Genomic DNA, 17,500 nt, shown 5'->3' with positions numbered 1-17,500 from the left:
GTGATGTAGTGTGACTCTAATGGTCAACTGTGTACCTGTACTCTCTACAAGTAGCAGTGTGTAGGAGTACTGTGAAGTACCTGTACTCTCTACAAGTAGCAGTGTGCAGTAGTACTGTGGAGTACTGTGTAGTACCTGTACTCTCTCCTAGCAGCAGTTTGTAGTAGTACTGTGAAGTAAAATGTAGTGCTGTGTAGTACCTGTAATCTTTCCTAGCAGCAGTGTGTAGTAGTACTGTGTAGTACTGTGTAGTACCTGCACTCTCTCCAAGCAGCAGTGTGTAGTAGTACTGTGTAGTACTGTGTAGTGCCTGTACTCTCTCCTAGCAGCAGTGTGTAGTAGTACTGTGTAGTACTGTGTAGTACCTGTACTCTCTCCTAGCAGCAGTGTGTAGTAGTACTGTGTAGTACTGTGTAGTACCTGTACTCTCTCTTAGCAGCAGTGTGTAGTAGTACTGTGTAGTACTGTGTAGTACTGTGTAGTACCTGTACTCTCTCCTAGCAGCAGTGTGTAGTAGTACTGTGTAGTACTGTGTAGTACTGTGTAGTACCTGTACTCTCTCCTAGCAGCAGTGTGTAGTAGTACTGTGTAGTACCTGTACTCTCTCCTAGCAGCAGTGTGTAGTAGTACTGTGTAGTACTGTGTAGCACTGTGTAGTACCTGTACTCTCTCCTAGCAGCAGTGTGTAGTAGTACTGTGTAGTACTGTGTAGTACTGTGTAGTACCTGTACTCTCTCCTAGCAGCAGTGTGTAGTAGTACTGTGTAGTACTGTGTAGTACTGTGTAGTACCTGTACTCTCTCCTAGCAGCAGTGTGTAGTAGTACTGTGTAGTACTGTGTAGCACTGTGTAGTACCTGTACTCTCTCCTAGCAGCAGTGTATAGTAGTACTGTGTAGTACTGTGTAGTACTGTGTAGTACCTGTACTCTCTCCTAGCAGCAGTGTATAGTAGTACTGTGTAGTACTGTGTAGTACCTGTACTCTCTCCTAGCAGCAGTGTGTAGTAGTACTGTGTAGTACTGTGTAGTACTGTGTAGTACCTGTACTCTCTCCTAGCAGCAGCAGCAGCAGACAGACCTCCAGCAGCCCCCCTCTCCCTCTCATCTTCTCCCCCGTCTCCTGCTTCCTCTGCCGGGACGAACTGATGTCACCGGGCGGCAGCGGCCCCCCCAACCGGCCTCTTCCGGTCGTATGCAGTACTACTGCAGTACTTGTAGTAGTAGTAGTAGTAGTAGAAGTAGTGATCTTCCAGTCTTCTCATGCTAAACACCCAGCAGAGCTTCTCTTCTTCGGCCGAAACATTCCCGTCGCTCCCGCGGAAGAACCGGTGAACCACCGCTAGCGAGAACCGGGAATCGAACGTTTCCTGTTAGTTTGACCTGATGACCGAGTGAGAGGCGGAGTGTGTCTTTGAAGTGTGTGTTTCAATGTGTGTGTTTGTGTGTCTGTCCTCTGCCTGATCACGAACTCCTCCGCCTCAATCAAATGACGTCAGCGGAAACGCTCCGTACTTCCGATGGGACTTCAAAATAAGAGCATGTTCATGAGGTCCAGAAAGAGAAAGTTATGACTGAAGAACTCGATCTGTTCTATTTACTGACTTGTTCATAGAACCCTGAAAACACCAGGACCCCCACGTGACTCACAACCATTCAGCTTCTAGGGCTCGTTGTCCAAATGTTCTGATTAATTAAACTACAGTGACTTGACAAGATTACTCAAGTTATACAAAATGACTTATAAGTAATTATAATACAATTAATGTTATCATTTACTAAACTAACTTATTTTTTAAATTAGCACTCTGGTTTTTTAAGTAATTTGATTTATATTTTGTTAATTTGATAATAAACATTTAAACAGTTAAATGTATTTATTGAATTCAAATCATTCTTAATGATATATTAATGTATAAAGTGACTGAGTATAACTCACTGTTATAGTCACTGACTGAGTCAGACTGTCGGGATATTTCAGACACAAAACAATTTATAAAAGACGTTATAATATTAAAATAAAAACAATAATTTAACAGCTTATCACAGATTATTTGAAATGTTTTGAAACCCTGATGTATCCTGAGAAAATCTCAGGAAAATTAATTTTACCATCAACAAATACAAAACTTTTATTTTCAAATCTGTTTTACTGGAACGTTTCTATAAATCAATATACAATTGCAGGTTACAAAGTATTTTTTATTCTTCTTTTTGACAAGCAAAAAAGTAAAACATAATCATTTGTATAATAGATGATTGATAAGATGCTGTTTTTTCCCCACAAGAAACTTTATGGATCTGAACACATGCACTGAAAACACCATTTCAGAAGAGTTTTATAAAGCATTAAAACATGAAACAGGACTTTAACCGCAGACTTATACGGAAAGAAAAGTTATATTTCTGTCTGTGTTTATCTAAATGTTAAAGAAAATATTGTGCCACCTTTAAGGTTTTAAAGTTGGTGCAAAGAATCATGTAGATGTGTTAAATCAAATCCCACAGGTTGAATAAAGTCTCCGAGCTGCAGCTCATGTTTCATTCAGCTCAGAGTCACAGGGACACTGGAGTCAGAACAGCCACAGACTTCAGGATCTAAAGTCTCTTCTCTAACGTTTCTGACTCAGCTGTTGATACAACCTGATGGTCATGAGCTGGATCTCAGGATCTCCCTCTCTGATGTCGATCGCCCTCAGGAAGAAGCCCAGGGCGTTTTCCAGCTTCCCCCGGCTGTAGCTCTCCCGCCCTCTGGAGACCAGCGAGTCGTAGCTCTCCGACTCCACGACGTCCTTCGTCCCGTTCGTCCTGACACCGCCGTCCACCGTGCACTGCTCCATTCTCTCAGTGGACGCAAGCTCGGGTTCACTGGCTGACTCCTCAGGGTCGCTGCTCGTTTCCCCTTCGGATTTACTGGTGACGTCAGCTGAGTCAGACTCCTCCTCTTCCTCGGTGCTCAGAGTTTCTCCAGTTGTCTCCTCCGGCTGAAGCTCATGAGATGAATCAATGACGTCGTCCTCTTCTGCCTCATCAGATTTCCTCTCTGAACTGTCATCATCATCATCATCATCATCATCATCATCTTCTTCTTTCTCATCAGTCAGGTCCTGGTTGTCCACGTCTTCGATGATGGACTGGAGGAGCGACCGGCGGGAGGCCACAGATGTGTTTCCTCCGATGCTCCTTCTTGAGCTGAAGTCAGCGGGCGCGGATTTAGGAGTGGAGGCTCCAAGAACCTGGAAGGAGTTTTCAAGTGGTCTTTCATCATCATCAGCATCTTCATCATCATCTTCTTCATCTTCTTCACTTTCAGAAATCACTGCTGCTCTTTTCTTCCTTGTAGCTACAACAGAACCATTCATGGACTCCTCTGTGTCATGGCCGTTGCTGAGGCTTCGTCTCAGGGATTCGTGCAGTTGCCTCTCAGTCAGAGATTTATTGACATCGAAGCTGCCGTCCATCAGCAGCTGTGACAGAAGCTTCTTCGCCTCCTCCTCCGTCTCCTGATGATCCTGAACCTCATCCTCTGAGAACATGTCGCTGTCCTCCAGCTGTAAATTGAAGTTTCCTTCAAATGATTCGAGTCCAGCGCTGGCCCTGGACGAGTCGCCTCTGAGGCTTGAATCTGAAGCCTGCAGCTCAGACAGTCTGTTGCTCTGGAGAGATGAGATGCGACGGTGACTCAACTGCATCTCAGAGGCGTGTTCTGAATGTGAACTTCCATTGAGCTGTTGATCTTCATCCACTGCTGTGACATACTGAGGGCTGCGCTCTGCAGCTGAAGACCTCTCTGATTGGTCCATAGCTTCTTGCACTGAAGCATCTGCAGCATCATCCGACTCCATCATCAACAGAGACCCGTCCGCCCCCTCCTGAGGGACCGGGTCCTCTCCTGCCGGGTCCTGGTTGGTGGTCGGCTGTTTGGGGGAGTCCAGGTTCTGCTCGTCATGTTCGTCTACGACAGATTCTTCTTCTGTCAGACTTACATCTGCAGTTAGATCGATAACTCGGTTACTCACAATCCTTTCCTCATCTTCCTTACTAGAACCTGATTGGTCAGACTCCACCACAACCAGCGAGCTGTTTAAACTGGCATCATGTAGTGGATATGAAGGAACTGGTCGTGGATTTCTTGGCAGTTTCTCATTGGAGCGCTCTCTGCTGCTGAAGTCCCCCGGGGGCCGGAGCCAGGCCGGTTCGGTGCTCGACGCCATGCTCTCCGTCAGCTGCATGTGCAGCTCGGACTCGGCCTTCATCAGCTCCTGCGCCTTCTGGACCCGCCCTTCGATGTAGTGGTGCTCTTGCTGGTCCTCCAGCGCCTCATCATGTTGGAGTTCAAGGGAAAACATGAGGTCATGGTCCGAGATCCCAAATATCTCCATGGCATGCAGGCGGGCGATGTGCCGGTCCAGTTCGGGGTCGGTCCGCCGGTGCCTGGAGTGCAGCGCCTGAAGCTGCAGCTGTGTGGACGAGGACCGAGGTTCTTCCAGGCTGAAGAGCTCCTTCAGCTCCTGTTTGCTGAAGTATCGAAACGGGTTCTTCTTGTCTCCGGTGTTCTGTCTGATGAGGGAGTCTTTGAAAACCTGCCGTCGGTAGATCTTCTCCTCCACCGTGCCGCAGGTGATCAGCCTGTAGACCACGATGTTCTTGGTCTGGCCGATGCGGTACGCTCGGTCTACAGCCTGGGCGTCTGTGGCTGGGTTCCAGCTGGGGTCGTAGATCACCACTCTGTCTGCTCCTGTCAGGGTGATGCCCACTCCACCCACCATGGTGGTGAGGAGGAAGACGGAGTAGCTTTCGTCTGTTTGGAACAGACAGATGCGTCTCTCTCTCTCTGCTAACTGGGTGATGGTGCCGTCCAGTCTCAACACTTTGAAGCCTCGGTTTCCCAGGATGCGTTCCATGATGTCCAGCACCTTCCTGTAATGAGCAAAGACAAGTGTGCGGTGTCCCTCTTGTCTGAGCTGTTCCAGAAGCACAAACAGAAAAACCATTTTCCCAGACTCTGATATTAACGTGCTGTCAGGAACATTAGCGATGCCGTGATCCAGCGTGTCCTCGCTCTGCTGGGTCTCAGCCGCGCTCTCCTCCAAGCCCAGTTTGGCGATGGCTCCAGCAGAGAGAAGTCTTGGGTGGTCGCACAACTTTTTCAAAATGGTCAATTCAGCGAGAGGCGACCTGGTGGTTAAGAGCAGCTCCTTGATGCTGTCCAGTGAAATGAACTGCTGGTAGATGTCCTCCTGCACAGGGCTCAGGTAGGTCCAGACAATCAGGTCATTCTTCCTCGTCAGCGTAGGCATGACAGCTCCGGAGTCTTTGGGAGGAATTGGGACTTGGCTCTGGTCCTTGTTGTCGGAGTGTTCCTCTTTAGGTTGTGTACGTTTCATTTTGTCTTTCTGCACCTCTGACTTGGTCCTGCGGAGGAAGTAGGGTTGAATTATGTTCATGAGGTTCTCTGACATCCGGGAGCCAAGAGCCATTTCTCCTGGAGTGGCGTCCTTCTCTCTGGCACGGGTGATGGGGTTTTCATATTCTGATTTGAATGTTTTAGATGTGCCGAGGAGAGTTCCATGACAAGCAAAGTCAAACAGCGCCCACAGTTCTCTCAAGTTATTCTGAACAGGAGTTCCTGTGAGAAGAACCCGGTTCTTTGACGGAACGGCTGAGGCACTTTTGGCTGTTTTGGTGGTCGATGTTTTGATCTTGTGTGCCTCATCCAGGATCATGTAGTCCCATGTGAACTCTTGTCCGTGGTAAGACGACAGCTGCTGCCAGTTGTTCATGAGCATCGTGTACGTGGTGATGATGACGCCGCCTCTCCTCTGAACCTTCTCCAGGTTCCTGGTCCGCTCTCCTTTGCTGGTACCATGAAAATCCTTCACCCTCATGCCGGGAGTCCATTTAGCAAACTCCTTGGTCCAGTTTGTGATGAGCGAAGTTGGCATGACCAGCAGAGTGTGTTTGGCCAGCTCGCTATCATACATTCCAGAAAGGAAGGATATCACCTGGATGGTTTTACCGAGTCCCATGTCGTCTGCCAGGATCCCACCTTTGCGACCATCTCTGTAGAGACTGTACAAGAAGGCCAGGCCGCTCCGCTGGTAGTCGTAAAGCTTGTCGTGTAAATCTTTAAAAAGCATCAAACCGCTGTTGTTGACATTAACAAACTCTTCCTCTTCTTCCTCCGAGTCGTTCTCAGAAAGAAGTTCTTCAATTTTCTTTATTCTCCGCTCAAGCTTTTCACTCTGGTGAAGCTTGAGAGCGAGTTTGAAGAACTCCAGCGCTTTGTGCAGGTTCCCGTCTCTGGCCACATCTTTCCCATCCTGAATGAATCTGGAAGAAAAACACCATCAAGGCTGAACAGCTGTCTGGGACTGTGTATCAAGAGAACTCATGACTGACACCTGCTGGTATAACATATGATAAATCATATACAACACATCATGTGTGAGTAAGCCTTCATCTGATCTGTCTTGTAGACGCAACTATTGACAAACAGTGTTTAAATACCTGTGATAAGCCTCCATCTTGTCCTCTGTCTCCATGGACAAAGACCTGTGGACACAGAGACAGGGTCAGAAACACTGTTTACTGTCAACACATGTTTCAGTCTGAGCTGCAGCATCCAAAGGAAACAGATTCATTATCATTTGTAACATTGTTTTTTTAAATACTTACGAGTTTCAATGACTATTCACTTCATGGAGTGACAAAGAAACTTTATTATTATTATTAATATGTATTATAACAACCTGTCAGGGTTAGGCCGTTCTCTCTCTAACTCTGCTCATCACTAAATTTATCATTTGTGTCTGAGGACATATTATAAAGATCTTCACTGTTGTATAAACCCACCAGCAATAATGTACTTTACATCAGTTTATTATTGTGATTACCTTTGTACAATCTATATTCAGCTCAGTGTCACTATGATTCTCTCATTCAACTTCCTTTGTTCATTTGATTTAATTATTGTATAGAACTCATGTATTGTTAGCTTCCTCATAGTTTTTTAATCAATCTGAATATTGATTCATCTTTTGAGACCAATCCACTGGTTTAAGTCTCTCATGTCAGATCTGTTGGTTCTTACTGGTTTTAAACTCCTGTTTAATTAAATATGTTTAGGTTCATATTTGCTTATTAAGTTTGAAAGTTTCAGGCTCAGTAACAGGAAATAAGAGAAATGTAGAGTGTGACAGAAGCAGATGAAGAAGTAAAGGTGTGTGTGTGTGTAACACTGTGGGTGTGTGCGTGTGTGCGTGTGACACTGTGTGTGTGTGTGTGTGTGTGTGTGTGTGTGTGTGTGTGAGAGAGAGAGAACAGATTGTCTTTGTCGTCAGTAAAGTGTAAAGTTTAGTAAACACTGTTAAAAGCAGATTTAGTAGATTTCCTCTTCCGCTCTGTCTCGTTAGCAGGAATGTGGCTAGCCGCTACGCAGTGTTAACCGGTGGGACGTTAGCACTGAAGCTAACACGCAGCTGTTAATCACATGAACATGAACGTTACTCACTTCTCCAGTTTCTCTGAAACCTCCGTGACTCCGCCGTCCTGCGGACACACTTCCATCCCGAAGATGTGACTCGTTCAGCGGATACAAACTGACGCTGGAACCGGTGGAGACGTTTGAGTTGTTGTGTTCGAACCCGCTGCTCTTCCACCCGCCAATCTTAACAGCCTATCACAGAGGACGCTGAAGTGACGCCATGATGACGTTGTCCATTAGGAGCTAGAGATGAGGGTAATAGGCGGGACAGCCGCGAGGAACAGCCAATAAGAAGCGTCGGTCGGGGAACCAGGAACTGGTGCGTTTAATGTCACGTTGTTCAGGGAATTTTCCCAAATGTTCGTTTTTTTATTCTCAAGGTTTTGAGATTTAGTGAAAAACCAAGAATAATAAAGTTTAGAAACAGATTAGAAATAAAAAAAACATGTCATTCCACTGAAATAATGAATCAAGCAGCAACAGTAAATATATCAACATGATTTAAATGCAGCATCAGGCCTGATTTTAAATAATTGGTGGCAACATTTCCTCTCGCCTTGAAAAACATCTAAAACCTATTATTACTTGGAAGTGAATTGTTCTCTGTCCTTTTTTTTTGAGTAGTTAAAATGTATACACATTATGGTTTTTCAGTTGTAGAAGGAGCCAATAAAACACCAAACAATGATAAAAAAAAAAAATCACCAGGTTGGAGAAAAAGATCAACTGAGACAAGAAGCAGCTTCGTCCTCGACTTGACAGATTAAAACATGTTGACACACTTCCAGTAATAATCAACTTCACAGAGGCTTTTATTGTGAAAAGTCATCTTTAAGGTACAGAGAGAAAAGAGTTTTGTTTTCACATGACGGTAAATCCAAGACTTATGGACTCTTACTGAAATCAGCCTCAGTCTCTTCTTGAGGAGGAAAGTGCTGATGCAGACGTTTCATTCTCAGTTTATTGGTTAATGACAGGACATAAATTAAAACTTACATGAATACATAGGAAAATGTAAAAGAACGCGTTTTAAAATGTAGAGTTAATACCGGTTCAGATAAACAGATATAAGATGTGGACACACTGTTAAGGTTTTTCAGAATAAGGGTTTCGCCTCCACTGCTTTGACCTGAGCTGCAAAAAGCAGAACTCTCTTCTCCACCTCAGCGTTGATCACGTCCTGTGAAGCTCCAGGGTTCTGACGGACAAACTCCGAGATGCTGAGGATACACTCTCTCTGAGGGGAGACACACACACACACACACACACACACAGAATGAGCACCACAAAGTGCAGACCACAATGTGCAGTTGTTACTGTGATGAAACACATCAGCACCTTGCACGTGTCCACTTGGTCCTGACCGGTGATCCGGTTCAGCAGCTCTCTTCCGACCTGCACGCCCGTCACCGCGGCCAGAATCCTCCGGTCCTCCGGGGTGTCAGAGGTCAGCCAGCGCAGCAGCGCCACCTGCAGGAGAGAGGTTTGATTCAGAATCAGAATTCTTTTATTTGCCAAGTATGTTTGCACATACAGGAAATTGCTTTGGTGTCGTTCGTTCCATCAAAGACGTAAATGAACGTGTTGCACAGCAGGTCTCTGCACACAGTCAAACTGTGACCGGATACCAGTCTGTGTGTCTGCACATGAAGAAGACATCTCCTGGTTTTCCACAGGAACAACCAGGACGAGGGTTTAAGCCTGTTCCGGGTTTTCTGCTTCATTCTGTTCATTTCAGTCGACAGCTTCTTGTTCGAGCCTTCATTTAAAAAATGTCTCTAGTTTTTACGGAATCAATGTTTTCAGAAGAGATGCAGATTAATTTCCTGCTGATAATCGATGATGAGTGGACTGACAGGTGTCTGCAGCTGTGTGACGTTGTTACATGTTTAATAACAGAGTGAAAAGATGTTAAATCACAACTTTGACGTCATTTTCTTTTCTTACCTGCTGAAGTAACTGAGCGTTCGTCATCTCTGAACCGGACATGACTGAAAAACACGTGAATCAACGAATAAAACCAGGAACCAGCGGAAAAAGCCGAAAACAAACCACGTGACGAGTTCACGTTGATCTGAGAGCTGAAGCTAAAACCTGCGAGTTTCACACAAATCACAAGAAACACGATGAAAACTCTCACTTCCTGTTTACGTCTCTTCTTCTTCTCTTCTGCTATGAGACTCTGCTGTTGCTGCCGCCCCCAGCGGTCACAGCAGGAACAACCACAACATCCATACGTTCAACTTGATTTGTATTATTTAAAAAGGTTTAAACTTGGGTTGAAGAATTCAGATACAAGTACTTAATGTTTCATATCATAGCTTTACATTATAATAACTGGTGGATTGTTTTGTGGAGGACTAATTATTCCTTTGGTAATAATAGTGCTTTGATTGATTATTTTGAGATTCACAGATTATTCGGTTTGTAAAAACTCAGGAACAGTTTATTGTGTAATATTTCAGGTTTTGTCTAAAGAAAACCATAAACATAATTTTTAAACTAAAGTTCCATTAGATTTACGGGAAAAAATAATTAAGAAGAAAAAACTAACTTGAACAGTTGAATGTGTTTTATGTTTGAAATAAGGAAATATTGAATAAATTGAGAATAATTTTTTTTATTATTTAAGTTTTGTATTTTTTGTTTTGTGGGGACTTTGTATTTATTTTGTAACTTTATTCATGAAAAAAGCCGAGATAGTATTTGAACTCTTCATGTTTAAATATGTAAAAAAATGTCACTGTAAAGTAACTAAATCTGCCGTAAGAAACATTAGATTTCCTTGAAATGTAGTAGAATATAAATCTCATACAGTCGCCCAATAAACTCACTTGATCCAGTTCAAATCACACACTCATAAACAGGCAGGTAGGGATGAACAGAGCCTCATTGGTTGAGGTAAAGATACTCACTGTTTAAATTCATGTACCGGAGATAAGTACAACACTTAAGTAAATGACGATTAATTTAACTTGCTTTTATTATTTTAACATTTCCTTACTTCAACCCCCCCCCCCCCCCCCCCCCCAACACACACACACCCATAGTCACTTGAAGTCTCCAAGTTCTACATTTATCACATCGCCTGTTCTTCACACTGAGCTCTCCAGTTCCTGCTGTACTTGAACGCAGCGTGTTTGTGAGGTATCCGTTGGTGTTTGAGGTCACATGACGTGGCTGCAGGTCGGAGGTCAGCTCTGGTCGTGGGGTTTGGAGAAGGAGCCTAGCTGTTTGGTGTTGACGTCCTTCAGCTGCTCCAGCTGCCTCTGTCCTCGCCGGTACAGATACTCGATGTGCATCACATCCGTCTTCTTGATGCGAGCGTTCACCCTGAACTCGTCTTGGATCCGGGGGATGAAGCCCGGTTTGTCCTGCCCGGCCCGCAGGAAGTGACGGTACAGAGCCAGGATCTGCTTCTGCAGTTTACTGTGACGTGCCATCCTCAGGAATCAGCTGACCTGGGGTTGAGAGGAACACCAGCAGTTCCTCTAATGGCCACTAGTCTGACTGAAGGGATCCCTGAGCACCACCTGGGGTCAGGTTAGAGATGACAGACAGGAAGTGAGTCAGGTTGACGACTTTAGGAAACACTGGAGAAAAAAATCATTAAAGAAAATTAGAGGTGAGAAGTTTGATGTCACATTCAGTTTGTCAAATAACATCATAAAAAAACATTTCTCACTGGTTTCTGATGTTCTGCTGAACGATGGATTGATTCATTGATTAAATAATTGTCTGATTAATCAATGATTTAACACTAATGAGAGGAACTGAAACAATCATTTGACTCATGATTAAATTAATCTAATAACAGTAACAATAATTAAAAATAAATGTACATTTAATTTCCAAGAAAAATACATTCACCTGTCTTTGTCACGTTTCTTTATGGAAATATATCTATATTTATTATACAATTACATCTGTATTAACTTTGAACAGACAAAATAAAGCGTGGTGGAATATTCTATTCAATCACAGTCCTTTAGATACTTGACATTAATTGTTTAACTTTTGCATGTTTTATTCTGCCTCATTATTTCCCACCACATTTATCATCACACCAGATAAACAGAATAAACGATATCAGTAATAAAGGACTGGGCTCTTATTCTTTCTAGTGTCGTATGTTTATATATATATGTATATTTCAATGTGTCAGTAGAAGTCTCCTGCAGCTGATCAGTAAAGAGGTGAAGCTACAGAAGATGGAGGAGTTTTCTGTTTACAATCAGAAAAGTCACAGATCATGTTTGATAAAGTTCATCAGAGATGTTCGGTTCAGCGTCACTCACCTGTTTGACCGGAAGCACCGACGTTTCACGGCCTGACGTTTTTTTTTAATGTTTCATCTGATCGTTGATCATCATTAAAAATCACCGGAGACAGAAAGTGTGTTAGCTCGGGCTAGCTGCTGTTAGCTCCGGTTAGCTGCTGTTAGCTGTTGTTAGCTGCTGTTAGCTCCGGTTAGCATCCGGTGTGACCTTACTTCACGTTACAACACCACCGAGCTACAGGACTACAAAACACGTGACTTCCGACTCGACGTTTCACAATAAAACCCAAGTAGACGAGGCCGAGAGCAAACGTCAAGCTGCTCCAGAATCCGGTGGAAGAAAAACTTAGATCCACAACTGCAGTAAAGTCAAAGTACAGATAAATGTAAATCCTCAAGTACAAGGGATAGTTGTGCTGGAAGGGACATTAACCAGAACATTTACTGTATTACTTCATACAAATCATATACTGTATATTTATAAATATATTGTTTTGAAAGTCATGCAGCGGAAGTATGAGTCCACTTCCTGTGCAGATGAGGGTGAAGGATGGGACACCGGAAGCAGCAGCAGTAGAATCAGCTGATGAGCGGAAACCAACTTTGTTGTCAACGTCACGAAGGTTCGTCTTGTTGTCTACGTCATGTTTTCATCACGTGTTTGATTTAAGTCGTTTCATGTTGAGACGTTTTTGGAAAGCGGATTTTTTTCATTTCTGCCTGACGTCACTCACTTCAGATCATTACCTTGTGATCCGCTTTGACCGGAAGTGACACGCTGCCTTTACAAAATAAAATAGGGTACTTACAACACGTCCTAGTACTGGAGTGAACTAGGATTCAGGTCCTAGTTCTGGTCCTAGTTCGGACTCGGGTCCTGGGCCTGGCTCTGACCCTGGTTCAGGTTCCTGTCCTGGTCCTATCCCTGGTTCAGGTCCTGGTTCTTGTAGTGACTCAGGTCCTGGTCCTATCCCTGGTTCAGGTCCTGGTTCTTGTAGTGACTCAGGTCCTGGTCCTATCCCTGGTTTAGATCCTGGTTCTTGTAGTGACTCAGGTCCTGGTCCTATCCCTGGTTTAGATCCTGGTTCTTGTAGCAACTCAGGTCCTGGTCCTATCCCTGGTTTAGATCCTGGTTCTTGTAGCAACTCAGGTCCTGGTCCTATCCCTGGTTTAGATCCTTGTTCTTGTAGTGACTCAGGTCCTGGTCCTATCCCTGGTTTAGATCCTGGTTCTTGTAGTGACTCAGGTCCTGGTCCTATCCCTGGTTTAGATCCTTGTTCTTGTAGTGACTCAGGTCCTGGTCCTATCCCTGGTTCAGGTCCTGGTTCTTGTAGTGACTCAGGTCCTGGTCCTATCCCTGGTTCAGATCCTGGTTCTTGTAGTGACTCAGGTCCTGGTCCTATCCCTGGTTTAGATCCTGGTTCTTGTAGTGACTCAGGTCCTGGTCCTATCCCTGGTTTAGATCCTGGTTCTTGTAGTGACTCAGGTCCTGGTCCTATCCCTGGTTTAGATCCTTGTTCTTGTAGTGACTCAGGTCCTGGTCCTATCCCTGGTTCAGGTCCTGGTTCTTGTAGTGACTCAGGTCCTGGTCCTATCCCTGGTTCAGATCCTGGTTCTTGTAGTGACTCAGGTCCTGGTGCTATCCCTGGTTTAGATCCTGGTTCTTGTAGTGACTCAGGTCCTGGTCCTATCCCTGGTTTAGGTCCTGGTTCTTGTAGTGACTCAGGTCCTGGTCCTATCCCTGGTTCAGATCCTGGTTCTTGTAGTGACTCAGGTCCTGGTCCTATCCCTGGTTTAGGTCCTGGTTCTTGTAGTGACTCAGGTCCTGGTCCTATCCCTGGTTTAGTTCTAGTTCTGACCCTGGTTGACTCCTTGTGTGTGTAGAGATGGAGGTGATGGAGGTGGCGGAGGAGGGGCGTCGGCAGGTGGAGGAGCAGGTGGAGCAGCTGCTGGCTGGTCAGGGGTCAGAGGTCAGCGGCTGTGACGTTGGTCTGGACCAGAGCAAACCTGCGACTCTGAGGAAGAACGTGACCTACATCGTCTGCGGGGTCATCTTCAACGACAAGGTGAGGGACGCCCCCCCCAACACATCTGTCCTCACACTCCAGGTTCACTGTGTGTGTGTGTGTGTGTGTGTGTGTGTGTGTGTGTGTGTGTGTGTGTCCGTTAGGAGGAGGTGCTGATGGTGCAGGAGGCGAAGCAGGACTGTTACAAACTGTGGTACCTTCCTGCAGGGAGGGTGGAGGTGGGGGAGAGTCTGGGGGAGGCACTGAGGAGGGAGGTGAGACAACACACACAAACACACACACACACACACACACACAGACACACTTGTGTTAAGGCTGTTTGTCTGCAGGTGAAGGAGGAGGCGGGGTTTGATTGTGAGCCAATCACATTGCTGCTGATCCAGGAGCAGGGACCTCAGTGGATCCGCTTCATCTTCCTCGCCAGAGTCACAGGTCATAGGTCACATGTTCACACACAGACACACACAGACACACACTCGACACAATGGAACGATGGTTAAAAGATAAAGTTTAGATTCAGTGAGTCATTGAAAACATCATCACATCTGGACCAATGAGGAGACAGCGTTCAGAGCTTCTTCTTCTGCAGTGGTGTAACAGCACCTCACTGGAGAAACAGCGCCACCTACTGCACCGACCTGAACCGGTTCCTCACGTTCACAGAACAGCAGAAAATTCACATTAATTTGTCTGATATTCTGAAGATTCAGTTAAAAATGTAGGATTTGGATGAAACGCAGCTAAACATCAGTTTGTTCGGTTGGTTTGAAGAAAACAAAACGTTTTAATACGACACTTTTCATTTTTTAACTGTTTATATCAACATCAGTTCATCTCAGAGAAAATGAAAGTGATCATTGGATGTAAATAGAAACAGCAGTTGAACTAAATCTCACCTTATCTCCGTGTGTCAGGTGGAAACATCAAGAGTCTGTCAGCAGCAGATCAGGAGTCTCTTCAGGCGTCCTGGTGGGACAGACAGTCCGTCCTCCCTCTGAGAGGACGAGACATCCTCCGTCTCATCGACTGTGGACTCAAGTACGACCACGGTCAAGCTGCCATCTTTGTTCTGCGTTTAGTCTGCGTGGTGGAAACCGGCTGACCCGGGCTGCTGTGCTGCTTTCAGGTACCATCAGGATCCCTGGCATCCGGTCACGTTACCGGTGGACCTGAGCTGCCGTCACGTGCTGCAGAGACTGGTCCTGGTCTTCACCAGCTCGGATCTGGATCAGATCTGGATCCTGCTCGTCAGAGGTACCAAGCTGCTCCGACTCTCTCTGAGGAAAAGGAACCTTTTCACATGTTGATGCTAAATATATTTAAACTCTAATGAGATTCTATGATGTCATTTCTCCATGTGGAACCAAACATTTGATAATTACACTCGGATCATATTAAATGTGATGGATGTCTCTAATGTAAATGATCCATATTAATGCTATGATAGATTTTAAACCTGCTCGGCTCTGACGTCCTTTCAGTTGTTCAGGAGAGTTTTAATTTGTTTTTTAGTATTTGACCAACATTTAAATTCCCCTCCCCCCCCACCTGTCTGTCCCACAGCCCCAGGGCTCCACCTCCCGACGGCAGCGGCGGTGAAGACCCACGCCGTGAGCTGGGCGGCCAACACGGTGGTGCAGGAGGCCATGCCGTCTGCGTACCATGACCCACGACGTCAACACGCTGGGCGTCTTCAGCCTGCAGCACAACGGCCGGCAGCATGGGAAGACGGACGGCCTTTGCCTCAACACGCTGGTGGCACTGGTGCACCGACCGCGTCCAACGCAACGAGGACGGAGAGCAGGTGGCGTTCGTTGCCGGCCAGGAAACCTCCACCTGTAGAAAACCCTCGATACGTGTGGATGGAAGTCAGGAAACCAACGCTGAGACGAGAAACTGCTGAAAAGACCAAGAACACCTCCATCCTACCGCTGCACAGCCTGTACTGACCACAGGGGGGCGGCAGGGTCAAGTCTGCCCTCGCCCCGCTGATGAACAAGACTCTATTGTGAAAGAGCTCTTACAGTTGCTTTCAGAAAACTTTTATTCTGAAAGAAATTTATTTATTGAGTAGTTGAATTGCTAAAGAAATGAAAGGTACAGGTTAAAGGTTCTATTGTTAGAAACAGAAGATAAAATCATCCTATAAAATTATATGAATTGTTGTTTTTCTCCCTAGAACGAGCCCTTCATTATTTAAATACTTTATATTTAAATACTTTATATTCAAACACTTTATATTCCAGTTCAGCTACAACATGACACTTCACCACTAGATGTCACTGCAGTCTACAAACTGAAACCTTTAAGTGTTAACGAGCATAAAATAAAGAAGTTTGAATTAATTATAAATATAAAGTTATGAACGATAATGTAAAACATGAGAAGTTGAGATGATTGTCATGGGGGGGGGGGTGGAGGGGGTAACAGGATGATGTCATACAGCTGGGACCCAAGTTTCAAGTCGTATGAATCTAAATCCCACGATGGAAAACACGTGTTAACTTAATATCTACACACGTCTGGGACACATTTATTTAAGCTTCAAAATAAATTTTGTACGAATGTTTCCATTGAAATAAAATCACTTAACAAAACCGAGTGAGAAGTCACGTTAATGCTGCTAGCTTGATTGTGTCCCGTCCATATTACCTTAATGTGTCCACAGTAATAATCTAATGATATTTCTGAAGTTTAAAAACGAATCAAAGAACTTATTTTCCAAAAAAGAAACTTTATTCGTCTTTAAACTGGAGGACGAAGACGATCATCAGACTGTTGACTCATGTCTGCTCCGTCTTCACCTTCCTCACGTAGCTGTCGTTCAGGAGCCTGCAGGTGTTTTGTTTCTGCTGTCGAGACGCACGAGCCACTCGCCCCTCAGCCTGGAACACACACACACACACACACACACACACACACAGACAGACAGACACACACCCACGTTAGTAGATGAGACAGATTCAAGGGATTTCAGCTTTTCTTTTTTAACAAATGGAGGAAATGGAGACATGTCCTCGATCTTTATATAGCTGCTGATCACTTGTTCTCATACATATGTAAATACATATGTGTTTATGTATATATATACACATTAATATGTTTATATATTCAGTTATAGTTTGTGAAACATCCACAGACGTGGTCTCGTTTCCTGTCGGCTTCCCATGTGAACAGGTCAGTGTCATGTGACCTCTGGAGCTTTTTATATTGAACGTAAACGTGTTGAAGTCATAAATGGTCAAATATCAGCGACGCAGCTTCTGATCCTCTGGGATTAATCTCAACTGGCCATCTGAAGGTGACACACTGTGTGTGTGTGTGTGTGTGTGTGTGTGTGTGTGTGTGTGTGCTGCAGTAATGTAATATTCAGTGTTTAATGTGCAGCTTGTGGACTTTGAGTCAGCAGCAGAATCTGGTGTCTTGCTGACAGCTGCAGGTTGTCACTGTCACATCAGCGTTTCCTCGACTTCTTAATTTCACCATCAAATCAAACATCACTGAGTGTGTGTGTGTGTGTGTGTGTGTGTGTGTGTGTGTGAGAGAGAGAGAGAGACACAACACACACTGTGAGTAAACGGATGTGTGTGTGTGTAACCTAACGCTCACTGTCAGCTGTCCTCACTGTGTCTTCATCACCTTCCTGTCGAGTTTTCTGGATTATTCATTTGTTCTTTTAGCTGCTGATAAGCCTCCTGACCTCACACACTCA

At 44.9% G+C, this 17,500-nt stretch overlaps 4 protein-coding genes across 6 annotated transcripts in view; 1 reads left to right on the top strand and 3 right to left on the bottom strand.

The window, feature by feature from the left end:
• adam9 (ADAM metallopeptidase domain 9) overlaps positions 1 to 1,522 on the bottom strand; it is a 17,965-nt gene extending 16,443 nt beyond the window's left edge. For both annotated transcript variants that reach the window (XR_008338322.1, XM_053420962.1), the window contains exon 1: positions 1,041 to 1,522. Coding sequence is in view for 1 of the 2 variants with exons in the window: in XM_053420962.1 (XP_053276937.1) it covers positions 1,041 to 1,104 (64 nt within the window). In the remaining variant the exon portion in view is untranslated. The remainder of the gene's footprint in view (positions 1 to 1,040) is intronic.
• Positions 1,523 to 2,177: 655 nt separating this feature from the next.
• On the bottom strand, positions 2,178 to 7,675 carry ercc6l (excision repair cross-complementation group 6-like). The gene is made up of 3 exons (XM_053420849.1): positions 7,510 to 7,675; positions 6,507 to 6,551; positions 2,178 to 6,329 (listed from the first exon to the last, which is right to left on the bottom strand). The coding sequence occupies exons 1-3, from the start codon at positions 7,563 to 7,565 to the stop codon at positions 2,609 to 2,611; spliced, it is 3,822 nt and encodes a 1,273-aa protein (XP_053276824.1). The 5' UTR covers positions 7,566 to 7,675; the 3' UTR covers positions 2,178 to 2,608.
• Positions 7,676 to 10,525: 2,850 nt separating this feature from the next.
• sdhaf1 (succinate dehydrogenase complex assembly factor 1) lies at positions 10,526 to 12,212 on the bottom strand. Of its 2 annotated transcripts, none has more exons than XM_053421673.1 (2): positions 11,781 to 12,212; positions 10,526 to 11,075 (listed from the first exon to the last, which is right to left on the bottom strand). In XM_053421673.1, the coding sequence occupies exon 2, from the start codon at positions 10,923 to 10,925 to the stop codon at positions 10,677 to 10,679; it is 249 nt and encodes an 82-aa protein (XP_053277648.1). In that variant the 5' UTR covers positions 10,926 to 11,075; positions 11,781 to 12,212; the 3' UTR covers positions 10,526 to 10,676. The 2 variants fall into 2 exon arrangements, with proteins under 2 accessions (XP_053277648.1, XP_053277649.1); XM_053421674.1 differs by having other exon boundaries at positions 10,526 to 11,015.
• A 76-nt stretch (positions 12,213 to 12,288) lies between these two features.
• nudt18 (nudix (nucleoside diphosphate linked moiety X)-type motif 18) lies at positions 12,289 to 16,200 on the top strand. Its single transcript, XM_053421672.1, is given in 10 exon segments — positions 12,289 to 12,384; positions 13,646 to 13,827; positions 13,932 to 14,042; positions 14,118 to 14,220; positions 14,703 to 14,826; positions 14,915 to 15,042; positions 15,352 to 15,455; positions 15,457 to 15,555; positions 15,557 to 15,595; positions 15,597 to 16,200. Coding segments are annotated over 10 exon segments (1,068 nt in total). The 5' UTR covers positions 12,289 to 12,347; the 3' UTR covers positions 15,738 to 16,200.
• Positions 16,201 to 17,500: the final 1,300 nt, after the last annotated feature.

The sequence above is a fragment of the Pleuronectes platessa genome, chromosome 4 (assembly GCF_947347685.1).
Source record: "Pleuronectes platessa chromosome 4, fPlePla1.1, whole genome shotgun sequence".
NCBI lineage: Eukaryota > Metazoa > Chordata > Actinopteri > Pleuronectiformes > Pleuronectidae > Pleuronectes > Pleuronectes platessa.
This window is presented reverse-complemented; position numbering and strand designations above follow the sequence as displayed.